This window comes from Pseudoliparis swirei, chromosome 9, assembly GCF_029220125.1.
Source record: "Pseudoliparis swirei isolate HS2019 ecotype Mariana Trench chromosome 9, NWPU_hadal_v1, whole genome shotgun sequence".
In the NCBI taxonomy this organism is placed as follows: domain Eukaryota; kingdom Metazoa; phylum Chordata; class Actinopteri; order Perciformes; family Liparidae; genus Pseudoliparis; species Pseudoliparis swirei.
In genome coordinates this window covers 15,513,179-15,528,468 of record NC_079396.1, presented here as the reverse complement: position 1 = coordinate 15,528,468, position 15,290 = coordinate 15,513,179, and the positions used below count along the sequence as shown (strand labels likewise).

The 15,290-nt window shown below is 40.8% G+C and overlaps 1 protein-coding gene across 1 annotated transcript; it reads left to right on the top strand.

Moving 5' to 3' along the window:
- The first annotated feature begins 99 nt into the window (after positions 1 to 99).
- On the top strand, positions 100 to 11,725 carry wnt5a (wingless-type MMTV integration site family, member 5a). The gene is made up of 5 exons (XM_056423486.1): positions 100 to 1,115; positions 3,940 to 4,089; positions 5,971 to 6,218; positions 8,977 to 9,269; positions 9,860 to 11,725. The coding sequence occupies exons 2-5, from the start codon at positions 3,953 to 3,955 to the stop codon at positions 10,316 to 10,318; spliced, it is 1,137 nt and encodes a 378-aa protein (XP_056279461.1). The 5' UTR covers positions 100 to 1,115; positions 3,940 to 3,952; the 3' UTR covers positions 10,319 to 11,725.
- The last annotated feature ends 3,565 nt before the right edge of the window (positions 11,726 to 15,290 follow it).

Genomic DNA, 15,290 nt, shown 5'->3' with positions numbered 1-15,290 from the left:
CCTGGCTCCTTGAAAGTTGGTGACTGGAAGAAGAAAAAGTCGATTTGAGGAGAAATGTGAAGCGCATGCGCCATCTGAAGGTTTTGCGCTGCGCATCCAAGCTGCAGTGTGCTAGTTTGTGAGAGGAGGCGACTGAAGCAGGTGAGAGAAGAGAGAAAAGCAGAGAGGGAGGGATAGTCGGTGATACTTTTCTGCACTGCAACACACACGTGCAGTGTGGAAGGACGACAGACTCGGAGCCTCAGCAAAGCCGCTGTTCACACGCTGTGCTCTTTTCCTCCCCCTGGCACCGTGCGCGCTCGCCAAGCCGCACTGTTTGGAGATAGTCCGCGCGGAAAGTTTTTTTGGAGCATACTATCTGGAGCCGATTAATTGTGCCATCTGTTTTGTTTTTTGCGAGGCGGATGACTTACTTTTTTGCATGTGAACACTTTTAAGTCGAGAAGTGGAATTGTCAAAGTCTGTTTTTGCACATAATGGAAGGTAAATTGACAAGTCGTTTGTGGCGAGGTTCACCGTGTGGATCTTTCTACAGGTAAAACGCGCTATGACCTCGGCGTGTGAGCGGCTGGATTTTATGTCTTTAACCATATGTTTTATGTTTTTGGTTTGACATTGTCTAGATATAATCTTGGACAGTTTTTTACTTGGATAGGGACTGTTAAAGTAGGCCGCTTTCAATTAACAGAATCGACATCCGACTTTTCCGCCAGTGGGGTTTCCGTAGACTGTTTTATTTGTTCATAGTAAACGCAAAGTCGTGCACTGATTCGTTAAAGGAACTGCTAATTTCCTTCTCTAAACGGTCTTTGGACATTGAATGTGTCCCACTGCTTCATACAAGCCCTCTAATCTGTTTGGCGCACGGAGCGCATGCATTCAATGAGTTGGGCGTCCGTGTACACCAACACACCAACCTGAAGATCTCCTAGCTTTAGCGTTGCCCTTTCTTCACCACGACCAAGCACTTTCCAAGAAATCCGGATAAATCGACAAGACTTGTCTTCAGCACAGCGGAAAAGAACATCTTAAATCCACCTGGCCTGCTCTGGGATTATTGGTTCGATATCGTCTTCAGAAAGTGGATTACAATTTCTAACGGGCTGTGCTCCGCGGTGAGTAGCGGTTATAGGTATTATTGTTCACTCTTTGTTTTCCATGCAGCCGCAGTTTATCTTTTAAGAGTGGGAAATGCGTGTTTCAGGGGGAACTTTTCCGACTGATACTGGTTATTGGAGTTGGACAAAAGTGTATGACAGATATGAAACGTGAAACGTTCCCTCACTGCATCGACTGTGACCAATATAGCAATGCCATGTTGGGGAAAATACATTTTTTTAAACCATATAAATGCAAAATAATAGTCTGCTCTCTGTTTCCATTGTTAACGGTCTCCATTTAAAGTGAGGCAATGTTCTTTGTACTGCTTCTCCTCATCAAATCCTTGTACCTGGCTCCCTCTCCTGGTTTTTTTCAAACAACAGGACAGGAAAAGAGACTAATTCTTTGCGCTAATACATGCGGATAATATTTCAGTAATTAGTCAGTAAATTAGGGTGCCATGCAGCTTAATAAAAAGTGACGTTTTTAATCGAAATGCTCAATGAATTTAATGTTTTCCCTTACACATCTATACCCTCCAAAAACCACCATTATTTGTTACCACGCACATTTTCCAAAGTCTTTAAAAAACAGGCCTTATCATAAATACAGTCACATAAAAATAATAATTAAACGTTGTCATAATGTGACACTCAGTGCTTTTCCCTCCACATTTTCACAATAATTTGTAGCTAACATAATTCAATTACTATTATAGTGAATTCTCATATTTTAGACAAGTTCGTCAGAGAAAAACAAAAGTGCGAAAAAACAAAGGCCCACATTTGACAGTGAAATAATTCAGTAATACTGTTTCTCGTTTAAAAAAAACCTTAAGTCGATTCAAGTCTTAGACTCTTAAAGAATAAATAAAAATAGCCTCTTCAAAGGCACAGAAGCGCCCGATGTTTTATTATCCTGACGACGTTATTCTAATTTCTCTTTTCCGGTCCAACGTGATGCCACTTTTATTGACGACAGTCAGCGAAGTAGTCGTTAGTCATCCAGTGAAGTCTCAATGAATATATATTGCTCGGGTCAAATCCTTTCCCGGGTCATGGAGCGCAGGATGTAAGAAGCTTTGAGGGATGCGAAATATTCCCCAATGTATATTTTAATTAACGTATTGTTTAGGTATGGATTTGTGTAGCAATGCCATTAAATACGCGTTTGGACAAAGTAATATGAATTTCATAATAAAATAGTTTTATCTGTTAAATGTAATAATATACTGTTCTCGACTCTGATTGGCTGATACTCTTTTATAAATCGGAGATAATTGCATGCACCTGTGGCATCATGACGTTAAACTTGAGTATGAATGTGCAATCAAAATATAGGTGTGTCACACCAGCTGTGAGTTAAGTCTCCTGCATGGACCAAAATAGTATTTAATTGTAGAACTTAATTATCTGTAAATAAATATATATTTAAAATGTGCTTCCAGGCAGTCTTATTCCAATGTGGTTTAAAATCTGCGTTAAACTCCGGCCCTCTGGATTATTGCTTTAATTTATGTGGAAGAACTTTAGGGAACATAACCTCACCAACTATGACTGAAGCAGCACACAAACTGAAAGCACATGCTTGTGTGTGAGTGTGCGCGTGCGTGCTCTGTGTGAGTGATGGTGAACTTGGCCTTGCCTTTAATGAGTATTAGGTATAGGCCCATGTCTCCACGACTCAACCTTGGAAAATTACGCAGGGTGACAAATTAGAGCTGCTTGAGTCTCAAAATTCACACACGGTCCAACTGGATGGCTGGCACATCAGATTAACTTGCAAATTTAGAGGTAATTATTTATAAAAATGTTCTCCTTACATAGAAGCCAAAATATATAACCAAAAGCCACGCAGTTGCCTGCAGATAATTGACATGTTTTCCTTTTTTAAATTCCTTGTAGTTTTTGTTGCATGCACAGTATAATTAGGCCCAGGCCATCCGCCACTGACTCGTTTCAGTCAATTAATAAATCTGAAAAAATATTTCAATACAAATATTGACCGACATGACTTATTTGCCAACTTGTATATGTAATAGCCTCTAGGCATCACAGTTGCCATGAAGGAAACGAGAGAAAGAAAAAAGTTGTAATTTTAATTTCCAAGTTTTGTAAGGGCCAACATATTCATGTTAAGTCCTATTAAATGTGTTCACGTAACGAATTGGTATAACGATCGCATTCTTATTTACCACGGATGTTTTTTATTTACATAACAAAACAACATTGACCCTATTCTCCAGGAACAGATAAAAAACATGGCCTGCCATAGAACCAGTAATAAAGAAATAACATAATGTGTTATTTTCCTATGTTTTAGATGTTATTAAATCACCATTGTTGTAAAAAAAATGCAATCATAATTGTCTTGAAAATTGAGACTCTTACATCAACAATAAATATGCATGTAAAATTGTTGCAAGGTAAAGTACAGACACACACACAGTCTGACGAGGCCTCTGTAAGTCTGCCTCTGTATTTGTGAGTCTCTTTCTTTCTGACTAAAGTGAATTGTCAGGAATGTGTGTAGCTGGGGTTTCATGGCCATTGTGTCTTCTCGGGCTGCATGTCTATCAGTCTTGTGGGATTCACACTCAGACCTGCTGCCAAACGACTGCTTTGCTGTTGCACCGATGGCCTCGGGGCTCATCTCACACACACCCATGGTGCTGTTTGCATGTGAAAGAGTTATGTGTTGCATTCCCTTCATACATTTTGCAATTGGTCAAAGATATCTGTCTCTGTCTTTTTCTGTGTTATGCACAATAAACTGTGTGTAAAGTAAGCATCCAGGCCGGCAGACTAACGAGCCTCCCTTTTCTCTGTCCTCCTATAGATCAACCGGCAGTATGAACCTTGGGCTGGGCTGTGTGTGTCGGCCGGTTTGCTGGCCCTTTGGCAGCGTGTTGGACTCCAGAAACTGTGTCTTTGCCCTCACACTACTCACACTCCTCATGCAGGTAGTGGTGGAGGCCAACTCATGGTGGTATGCATTCATTTTCTCTCCATATGGACCATATTTTGAGTGTGTCTTAAATTTGTGCACGATATGTTTATGTATCATGGCCAGGGGAGAATGTCAGCGTTCAAAGGGGATTTTCTTCTCTTTGTACACGTAGATGAGTCACATTTGTAAATGAGGTAGCCAAAAGACAAATATTTAGTTGTAATATAGATTAAAATAGTTTTGTTTTAAACGAAGTAAAATATCAATATAATACACACCGGCCTGTGTGTGTGTGTGTGTGTTTGTTTGTGTGCGCGCGCGCGTGTTTGCTAAGTCAGCCTCCTCAGCTTCAGTTGCACCACATATGAAGTAACACAAGATGCTGACTGTAGCAAATTATCTTTTCAGGAAGGTCCTTATTTTCTTTTTTCTCATAGTGCCAAACCAAAATTATGAATATTATAGAAAACATAGAATGCTGTGGGTTATGACTCGGCGTCCAAATATGTGCAAACACGAACATCGTGTGACGGTAGACGAGTACGTGAGTGTGTGCATTTGTGTGTAGACACACATCCTACTGCCATTAGAAAAGCCTATATTTGAGTGCGCTGCACTTAAACACGCGGAGTACTTCTGATGGGGAACATACTGTTTACCAGTTGCCACAGAGCCCTACTTACAGCAATCACAACTCTTTGCACCCTGTGGTTGTTTCTGCATTTGTGTCTAATTGTCTCTCCAACTTAAGTGCTTGTATGGAGGGACATAACATGGAGCATTTACAGTAAACCCGCACACAAATATAAAATTAGAAACATTTATTTGGAGAGGATTTATACAGATGCGCATATTTTATTGGCTCAGGTCAGTAGGCGACTACCTTAAAGTTCGAAAAATGTGTTGTGTTGTATTTGCCATCTGAGGACTCGCATGTCACCACAGACTCTTTGGTAATCTGAGTTTGGAGCAAAAACTGTGTCTTTCAGTTTCCTCTCTGAGAGCACACACAGGTGTGAAAGATTTAGTGTTTGTGTGTTTGTGAGAGAGTGAGGGAGACAGTGACATGTCTGTGTCTATGTTTTTTGTGTGTGTTTGTGTATACGTTTGTGGATATGATGTGTGTGCGTTACCTCGCTGGCTGCTGACTTTCCCCAGTCGATCATGTTACACTTGGGGCTAATTGTCTTTCTCTTAGGGCTCAGGGATGGGCTGCTCTAATTGTCCTGTGGACTGGAACCAGATGCTCATACTCGTGCTGCTATACAGTTTCTCTCTGTTTCATCTGTGTGTCCATGTCTCTCTCTTCCAGTCCATTTTATGTATCTTTCTTTCTCTAATACAAATTTGAATGGAACTGTTGGTGAACATATATATATATATATAAATTGTTTTGAAAAAAGTTACATCACTTTTATAGTTATCCACATCTTTCTTTTTTAGGCAAATGCCTTTTTTTTTAAGGCCTCGGAAAACTTTTAAAAATGAAACACAGAAAGGTGGACAACTCATCCATAATATGCAACCTGTGATGAGGGGTCACTGCATGATTGGCTATAAAGGGTCGCAAGTTAAAGAGATTGTTAATCTCTGCTCTGAGACTTCATTCTCTTTACCATGGTCCTTTCTCTCTCTTTGACTTCTTTTTCCTTGTTGGTCAATGCTTCCATGTTCTTGGTCTTCATCACATGAGTAAAAATCCAGCGTCATGAAGAGCTAATCGTCTCTAGGTTTTTGCTCTATTCAATAAAAGACTGCACCTCATTTCACTGATATCCATAGGTTCACCCACACGAAGGAGAAACTAATAAAGTGAAATTAGCTGTTCGTTGAGAATGTTTGGCCTGAAAACGTGCATACATTTGTGTAAAATTGGCAAATAAGTGAACACAACTGCATTATGTTGCTCCCCTCATCCAGGTCTCTGGCTATGAATCCTTTACTGATCCCAGAGGCCTACATCATTGGTGCTCAGCCGCTGTGCAGCCAGCTGGTGGGCCTGTCACAGGGCCAGAAGAAGCTGTGCCAGCTTTACCAGGACCACATGCAGTACATCGGTGAAGGTGCCAAAACTGGCATCAGAGAGTGCCAGTACCAGTTCAGACATCGGCGGTGGAACTGCAGCACAGTGGACAACTCATCTGTTTTTGGACGGGTCATGCAAATAGGTAAGAAATGGGTGGCAAAAAAAGGCAAATATTTTCAGAAACGTATAGCTGAGCACATAACACCAGATTCAAACACCTGTGTTCACAAATACCAAAATGTATGCCGTGTATATTCACCAGTGTTATTTAGAATCTGTACATTCTGTGTCTTTCCTTTCTTTATTCTCTCTCTCGACCCTCTTTTGTCTGTTTGGGAAAGTGTGTGTGTGTGAAATGTATGGGGCCCTTGATTCTCAGCAGCTGTGTGGAGGGAATAGTTGGTGGGTGAGGTTGCTGGATAAATCACATGTTGCTTTGGCCTGCTAACCCAGCTCCTGACATGAAGCAAGAGGGAGGTAGAGAATCATGCTTCTCCCCTGATGAATGAGAGACAATCTAATCTAGTTTAAAATACACACAGATGCACACACTGTAGAGCTGGACTGTTGCTGCCCTGTATTTACAAGTAATGGGAGTGCAATAAGTGTGTGCACCAATATATCACCTTGTCAGAGATTAAACTGTCTTTGTGTGTGTGTCGTGTGTGTGTGCGCACTTGCTCGCAGTGTGCTCGGATCTCTTATAGAAAGTTCAAGAGTTTAACAATCCTCTCTTAGTAATCCCCACTCTTGGATACTATCAATTAACATGGTTTGTTTGAGTTTTCTTTGGATGTGGGACTTCACCTCAGGGGTTAATGTAAAGGTAGTTTCCCGTTTATTGATCATAACGATCCATCTGAATTTTATGAAGTTATACAATGTCAGTTATGTGATCATAGCAGGATCCCTGCAAGCTCTGACTGAATAGTAGCCTAAGTTGGCTCTTGCGTTGCTTACATTTTGGGACTCTTTCAAATTACTCTAAAGTAACATGTAGAGGGGACGGTGTTTGGTTCATGTCGTTACTCTTTGAAGGGTGAGTTTCCCAACATTCTTTAATTCTTGAAACAAAAAAAGCACTCTTCTTACCTACAATAGATTATGGGATATATATATCTCTATTTCTGCTCTCATCCGAATGCAATTAATGGAATAAATGGTGAATGGAATTTTGTTTGGTGCTTCAGCTTTAAGAATAACCATTTTAATGGGCTCAACCGGGACTTGTCTTTCCAGTAAATATATTCCCATGACTCTGGGTAATCCACAGAAGACACTGTTAACAGTTTTATGAATGAAAGATTATTTTCACATAGAAAGTAGTTCCACAGTTTGTAGATGATCACAAGTAACCAGGACATCATTTTTTTTGTTTTAACTTTTTTTATTTAATCTTGTGAGCAGCGAAACCCAAAATCCAGTCACTTGCATCATAACGGGGCAGTGGGGAAAATTAAAGAGCTGAATATCTCAAAACCTTAACTGACTGTCTATTTATAGATGCCACTACAGGTAAATGCTAATGTTTTTTTATTTTAGAAACTTTTAAAATTATTTTAAAAAAAATGTATTTCGGTAAACCAACGCTTTTAATGTGCTGTACTTGTTGTGAACATACATGGCTGCGTTTTTACGCCAGTCTGTGTCTCTGGCTCTGCTGACTCCCTCTCCACAGATCAGTCTTCATAGAAACCTCATCAGCAGCCGCTCTCCCATTCCTCTTCTCCCTCCCGGCATTGCTTCCATCTCAGCCCACTCTGGGCCAAGTAAACATGTCCTCCTCTTTATGGCTGTCTATCTGGAAGCCTGTGGTACGGCCTGTCTGTCTGCAGGCGGAGGACACTGCTGGTGATTTATAGCTGAGCTCCAGGGGGTGCTGGCGTGGTTGGGTTCAGACCCTCTCCATTGCCTGGCTTGGCTAGCTCCACGGTGGGGTGCAGGAGAAGGCAGGCAGCAGTGTGTGGGACGACAGTTTGTCTTTCTACAGCTCCACTATTAAGCCAATATCCTCGAGTTGGATTAAACGTTGTAACTAGACTAATACATTCCCCACTCTCTCTAAACACCACTGCTCATGCCAGAGTTTCCCACCTGAATATCATTCAGACTTTCCAAAAGGTTTATTGATCTTTTATGTTCTCTGTCATTGTCTTTTTCTACCTTTTTTTTTTTGGTGGTGTATTGCATGTGTGACTCCTTTTTTCTTTGTCCATGTGTTATTGTCATTATAACGCACTCTCTGACAGTTTGGCCCAGCAGGTTTATGAGCCGTGCATTTTTATTTCGGAGCAGCCCTCGTCTTCAATGTTAACACACGGCCCAATAGTTTGGTTGGATGTTTTTCTTTTTTTCTTCTTCTTTCGTTCATCTCATTTAATTGCTTTCTTCTCGTCTGTGTACAGAGGAGGTAATGAATTGGTGTTCGCAAAAACTGCTTATGTGTGTTTTCTGTTCTTACGACCTCCTATCAAGAAATTTGAGGGTAGAAACAGTAGGAGTTAATGAGCAATAGCTCCAGGATCGATCAGTCATGACAGCCAAAGTAAAATAACTGTCACTTTCAATTTGGATGACTTGGCAGCTGCTTGTTAAGTAGCATCTCTGTCACTGGAGGGCGCCCTCTTCTCTCTGGCTTAAGCCCAATAACAGCGAACCAGATTCCAAAATTCAAGCTGTTGGTGAGGAACGTGTATCTCTCGGTTGAAGGGCTCTGTAATCTTGACTGGATGTCAATGCTGCCATGTGACATCACATCTCATAACATTGTACACATTTGGGATAAAATGAATGTAGAAACAAGAAAAAGAAAAACGGCAGATAGGTGTGCCAAATGATAAAACGTATTTCTCATTTGATCTGTTTGTTATCGTGTTGAATGTAACTCTTCCTGTTTACAGGCAGCCGAGAAACGGCATTCACCTATGCTATTAGCGCGGCAGGGGTGGTGAACGCAGTGAGCCGCGCCTGCAGAGAGGGGGAGCTCTCCAGCTGTGGGTGCAGCCGTGCGGCTCGCCCCAAAGACTTGCCGCGAGACTGGCTGTGGGGCGGATGCGGAGACAACCTCAACTACGGCTACAGGTTCTCCAAGGAGTTTGTGGATGCACGTGAGAGGGAGAAGAGCTACCCTAAAGGCTCGTATGAGAGCGCCCGGCTGATGATGAATATTCACAATAACGAGGCTGGAAGGAGGGTATGACACTGGGGTTATATGCATAGACTCACACATACACACCCACAACAATCTTCAGATGTTATCAGATAGCCAGCAGACTGATAATAACCTGCAGGCCCTGAGAACAACCAGGGATAGAAAGAGCAAGAGCAGTTGGAAGTGAGATAATCCAGGTCATTTAGACAGGTCTGAGCTGATCATCTGTGCAACTGCTGTGATGGCGCTCTCCTCCCGAGGCTTTGATCGGTGTGGTCATAAAGGCAGCACGTTTGTTTGTTTCCTCTCCAAACATCTTAAGACCACCAAAAAAAAAACTAACTCTGTTGCCAGGCTGTTTTTAGGCTGTTTTCTTTCAAGTAGGACAAATGAGTGGACAATGTTTTAATTAATATACCATTGCAGACATGGACTGGATCATTCTGTTCTTTGTGACAATCTGATTCCTTCTGAGATCATAAGCAGAATATATTAATACAGAGAGGTATTAGATACTTGAAGAATGTGTTGCTTGGACATTTGTCTGCAGTTTACCATACAAGAATACATGTGTTTGCAAGTTCTTCGTCTGGTTATTAATCCATGTATTTCTTTTATCTCCCCTCTTTCAGACGGTGTCCGACCTGGCCAATGTGTCCTGCAAGTGCCATGGGGTATCAGGCTCCTGCAGCCTGAAGACGTGCTGGCTGCAGCTAGCTGACTTTCGCAAGGTGGGCGATGCACTGAAGGAAAAGTACGACAGCTCTACTTCCATGAAGCTCAACTCGCGTGGAAAGCTGGTGCAGAAGCACAGCAATTTTAATGCTCCCACGAGCCACGACCTGGTGTACACAGAGTCCAGTCCAGACTACTGCCTGAAGAACCAGAGCACAGGCTCCTTGGGCACGGTGGGGCGCCTTTGCAACAAGACCTCGGAAGGCATGGATGGGTGTGAGCTGATGTGCTGCGGCCGCGGTTACGACCAGTACAAAGCCCAAATTGTGGAGCGCTGCCACTGCAAGTTCCACTGGTGCTGCTATGTCAAGTGCAAGCGCTGCACCAAAATCGTAGACCAATTCGTCTGCAAGTGAGAAGAAGAGTGTGAGCCTGTGTGTTTGCCTGCGGACGATGGGCATACATCTGTCTGTATACTTGAGCAGAAGAGTTGAACACAGAGAAAGAATGGAAGAAAGAAACTATATAAATTATATTTATAGAGTTACACAATTATGCCATTACAAAAAGACTGACTTTTTTTCACCCCCCAAAAAAATCGTATGTCTTCAGAAACAGAGTATCGTGAAATATTTATTTTGAGATTATGTTTTATTTTGGCCCAGTCATCACCAGTCGATTTTTAACCCGTTCAAGTGCCTAAAATCTTTCCCCACCCTTTTTTTCATATCAGAAAGTACAGTTGTTCTTGTCAGATGGGTCACGCTGATTGTGAAATTGGATTGTGCTTCCAATTTCCAAGAGTAGTGTTTGCTATAAGTGGCATAGTCGACTAAGGGGCCCTGGTGTGTTGTTTGAGAATGACTGTTGAGAGGACAATGTGTGCTGTAGTGTATGGATGTGATTTCATGGGCCCAGTCCCAAACCTGCCTTCACATCCTAACCGAAGTCTACTCTCCCCACATGTAGAGTAAGGGAAACTGTTGGTTCGTACGAGTCCTTTGAGTACAATAAGAGGACTGTTTTGGGGATTGGGCCATTTATTAAGCTCTCCCAGAAGCCTTAGAGTCCCCAGGTGCTGCAACAAGCCCTCCACCATTATGCACTTTGATACAGAGGCTTAAACCTGTCTGGTCAGCTGTCTTTTATTTTTTATTTTTTACAGTGCATCAGCAAATATATCAATATTATAGCCTACATTCTTTTCCATATTAATTCAGATTATCCATTTAACATTATTCTACAATACTTAATATGGTTTGAATATATATGGGCAATGTTGTGGTTACAGTGGTGAAATATTCCATGCTATGTGTATATAGTATGTCTATCCAAACAATCAGTAAACTGTATTTATTTTCTTTAACCAGATCTTCCTCTAAGCTTAAAACAGAAAAGCATCATATATCAAGAGTTGGACATCCTCAAGTCACTGCTTGTAGTCACTTTTTTAAATTGTGTTCTCACTAATGTGGCTCCTCACTGTTTTTGTAAAGGGAAATGCACCTTATTGATTCAACACACATAAGTTCTTCTCACTCATGTTCAGCTCTACTGTAACACACAAATACACTTATATATCACAGATGACGTTCAGATTTTTATCAACACAGATTTCCTGTACCACTCAGTTAACTGCTAACTATCCATGTGATCATTCTCAATAGACAAACTATTTCTACCAATCCAAATATGTATATTTATAAGCTTCTCCATGAATTTGAGGTTTGTTAAACGTAATGTGTTATAGCTGATATTTTGTTACTTTTTACAAATTGGCTCAATGCTCTACTTTGTTTCAATAAATATCAAATGTAAAACCAGCAGAGAAGTATTTACTCACAATATTTGTTAAAATCTTGTTTGTCTGTGCTTTCTTTTAATGACTAACCTTTTACTTTCTAAACTTACGAGACACTTTTATCTACTTGAAATGGTGTCTTTTAATAGAGATTTGATCTTGGATTCATTTTTAATAACATCTAACTTTTCTTTTCCTCCTAAATCCTTTTTCTGGAAAAAAAAAATTGCTTCTAAATTCCTTCCTTCAGTCTCACCTTTGGCCAGATTTCGTGACAACCCACGCTGGATGACAGCTGTTTTAGGCGTGTAGTGAACAAAGACGAGGAGAGTTTTCTTGAGAGCTTTGGAAGATGGCCTGAAGATTGGGTGTCTCTCAAGGGGGTGTTTGAGGTGGTGTTTGAGGTTGTGTTGTAAGTGCCCCTCAACAATCCAACGACAGTGGATACGTTAATAGAAGGATAAATCATATCGTGTCAGGGGAATAGGAAGAGGGGGGGGGGGGTCAATGTGGAAGGAACGGGGCTTTCTTGAAGACGACTGGGCTTTGCCAGAGATTGCTGAAGCGCATGAGAACAGGAGAGAAGTTGGGGAATGAGAAACTAGGGATTACATGAGAGCTGGATGAGGGGAGTAATAAGGAAAGGGAGAGGCTCGAGGGAGCGGTGCAGAGAGACAAAGTTCTTTTAGGAAAGTAGAGCTGAAAGACTGCCATTATAGTGTAAATTATCCTGACATTGACTAATATTTACATTGGGGGAAATGATACTGACTTTCGGAATACATCCCACATATAATCCTGTCAATTGGCCACCCATCTGTGACAGTGTACTTGCAGAAAATGTGTTTCATCATGTGTTTACATTTCTAATTGTTGTCACATAGGTCAATAAGGTAAGCGGGAGAGAATGATACAAGGTTAGCAATGCGTGAGTGTCAAAAGGTTTTATAAGAGGAAAAAAAAGACCAAGAGTAGTTTTTACATATTTTAACCTTCAACCTGTCAACATAAGGGTTTATAAGGATATGAAATCAACATTCAACTTAGTTATGTATGTACCTGAAGGTGAGAAACTACTTGCACGTGTTGGACCAGGCTCCTTGGATGTCAGATTGAGTGACTGACTACATACCAGCAGAACTCCTCCAGCAATAGCATAAACAGAATTCCAGGTGCACAGCGGGCTGATTCACAAGACCGAGGAAACCTGACACCCCCAGGTGCACATGTATGACACTCGGAGGAAGACGCACAGACACTTCCAAATGTTCAAACAAAATGCTTGGACATATGATCTTGCCAGACATTTCTCCTTCTGCCCTCTTCTCCACTCTCACCTACAGTTTTATAGATAATGCTGGCAACTGTGTAAATATCTCCGCACAGTTTCTGCAGACAACACATTTTTCTTTTGGACTGGTCACAGGGTGATTAGGTTATGATCTAGGTTTTGCACACACAATTAGGCATTCACCGCAATGGTAGTTAGTGGCTTCACAAATGCACACCCACTAAGGGAAGGAGGTGCTCAGGAGATATTTTAAGCTGGTGTAAACCTTAGCATCTCTGTGTCATCCATTCTTTATGTATACAATGCATACAAAAAAAGCAGCCTGTATAAATATTGCCCTCATATTTTTTTGAATGTCTCCTACCCTTAGAAAACAAACATAAATAAATGTTTTCAGAAATGTTTTCCCCAAGGTAACATTGATGGTTTCATATTTATTTAATGTTGAAATATGCAAATACCTCAAGCATTTATCGCACGTTGAATACCTGATTGCATCTGCGTGTGTCTTTGTGTGTTTATGTATTCGTGCAAAAGTGATAATTATAATAAGGAATGGACCAGGTGGGATAAAGATAGCGGTTCACCAGGCATAGCAAGTGGTTTTACTCTATTCTTCATTGCCTTAACATTCTCAGAGGTTCTTCTGGATGATTATGTGCCATGTTTTGTTTTCCTAAAACAAAGCAGCTGGTTGATATAAGGCGACCTACCTCTGCTGAAGCCAGATCTTCTGGCAACATCTTTGTATATCCATAAATATTTTGTTAATTATGTTCCTGCAGTGGAAAATGCAGAACTAATGTTCTACTGCAATATATACGGCTGCACATAATGATGTAATACATTTACACCACATTCTACTCTCCGTGAAACAAAATCCTCAGTTTGAACTCTGGTGCAAATGTTAGTAGTCTTACTCCTGTTCAAAACAGCACATTGACCCATGACTCAACCTTGAGCTCTGTAAAACTGTAACTGCAGAAAACATCTACAATTGCATAAAAACACTATCGATCAGTGCTGGCCAGCTTTGTACTCTAAAGCCTCATAAAACAGAATACATAAGCTGTCAGGGCAATGGCTCTGGCAAAGCTCATCAGTCTAAGCCAAAGTAGAGCTTGTTCCATTCCTTTGCTCTTACTGTAAAACGCTCAAAAAGCAACAACAGGGCCCAAAAAAGAGTTCTCCACAGAGCTGCATTTAGAGCTATTTGGGATTGTGGTCGTGTGTTTTAGAGAAAGAGGGTAGGACACCGCACTGTGACGTCGCAAACAGTCTGGACTGGATCAGAGAGACGGGTCGGTGCCACAGAGTTACCGGCTCCCCTTCTCTCACTGCCAATTCTATCCCAGTGACCCCCCCCCCCCCCCAAGAAACCACTTGCACCACAAGTTGTTTCAATGGGGCACAACGCTGGCTGAAAATAGAAAGGTTATACATATAGGTCACAATTTCTCAATGTGCATGACTGAGGCGTTTATGTTTGTTTGCGTCTGTGCCTGCTTGTGTCCGTGTGTGTGTGCATGTGTGTGTGTGTGTGTGTGTGTGTGCGTGTCTGTACGTGCAGCAGTGGAAAAGCATAGTATACTGCGGTGCATCTTGCCTTATTGATCACAGATGTGGAAACGTTTTCTTTTTGTTAATACATTTTACAGGATAAAAAAATGTTCAATGAAAGAGTCATAAATATGTATGTATTAGTCTGCCATAAAACAACATGTTAAAAGTCATAGCACAGCATTTCATTAGGATATGTTATAAAAAAAAGTCAGTGTAGGCCATTAAAATGTCATATTTAAATAAAAAAATTGTCACACTATAGAGTGGGACAAAGAAAGTATTAAATAGTATGTCATGAAGCCATAAAAGATAAGTCATAGAATAGTATGCAAAATAAATCATAAGATAGTATGTCATAATAATATCATTAAACAAGTTATTGTATAAATTGCCACAACATTTTGATGAAGAAATATCATGTATGTAGTGGAGTACATCATTAAAATGTCTTAAAGACGTCAGTAAAGTATTGCTAATGACATTTCAGGAAAACAGCAGCCCATTGCTCCTTAATGACTAAGGATGAGTCAAATGCAGAGAAGAATTTCCCCAAAGGGATAAATAAGTGTATATTTCTTTCTTTCAAAACAGAGCATAACAAATGTCATACTATTTGGATGGCATGAAAATATGTCAAACAAAATGTCCCATAGTATAGTTTGCCATACAATATATAATTTAAAATGTCATAAGTATGCCATAAAGAATGTTTTCCAAAATGTCATAGTATACA

What these genes read in the sequence shown, in the direction of transcription:
- wnt5a (XM_056423486.1), top strand. Translation starts at nt 3,953, where the DNA reads ATGAACCTTGGGCTGGGCTGTGTGTGTCGGCCGGTTTGCTGGCCCTTT. An exon ending in GTGGAGGCCAACTCATGGTG is followed by an intron (nt 4,090 to 5,970) that starts GTATGCATTCAT and finishes CCCCTCATCCAG; the next exon opens with GTCTCTGGCTATGAATCCTT. An exon ending in TGGACGGGTCATGCAAATAG is followed by an intron (nt 6,219 to 8,976) that starts GTAAGAAATGGG and finishes TCCTGTTTACAG; the next exon opens with GCAGCCGAGAAACGGCATTC.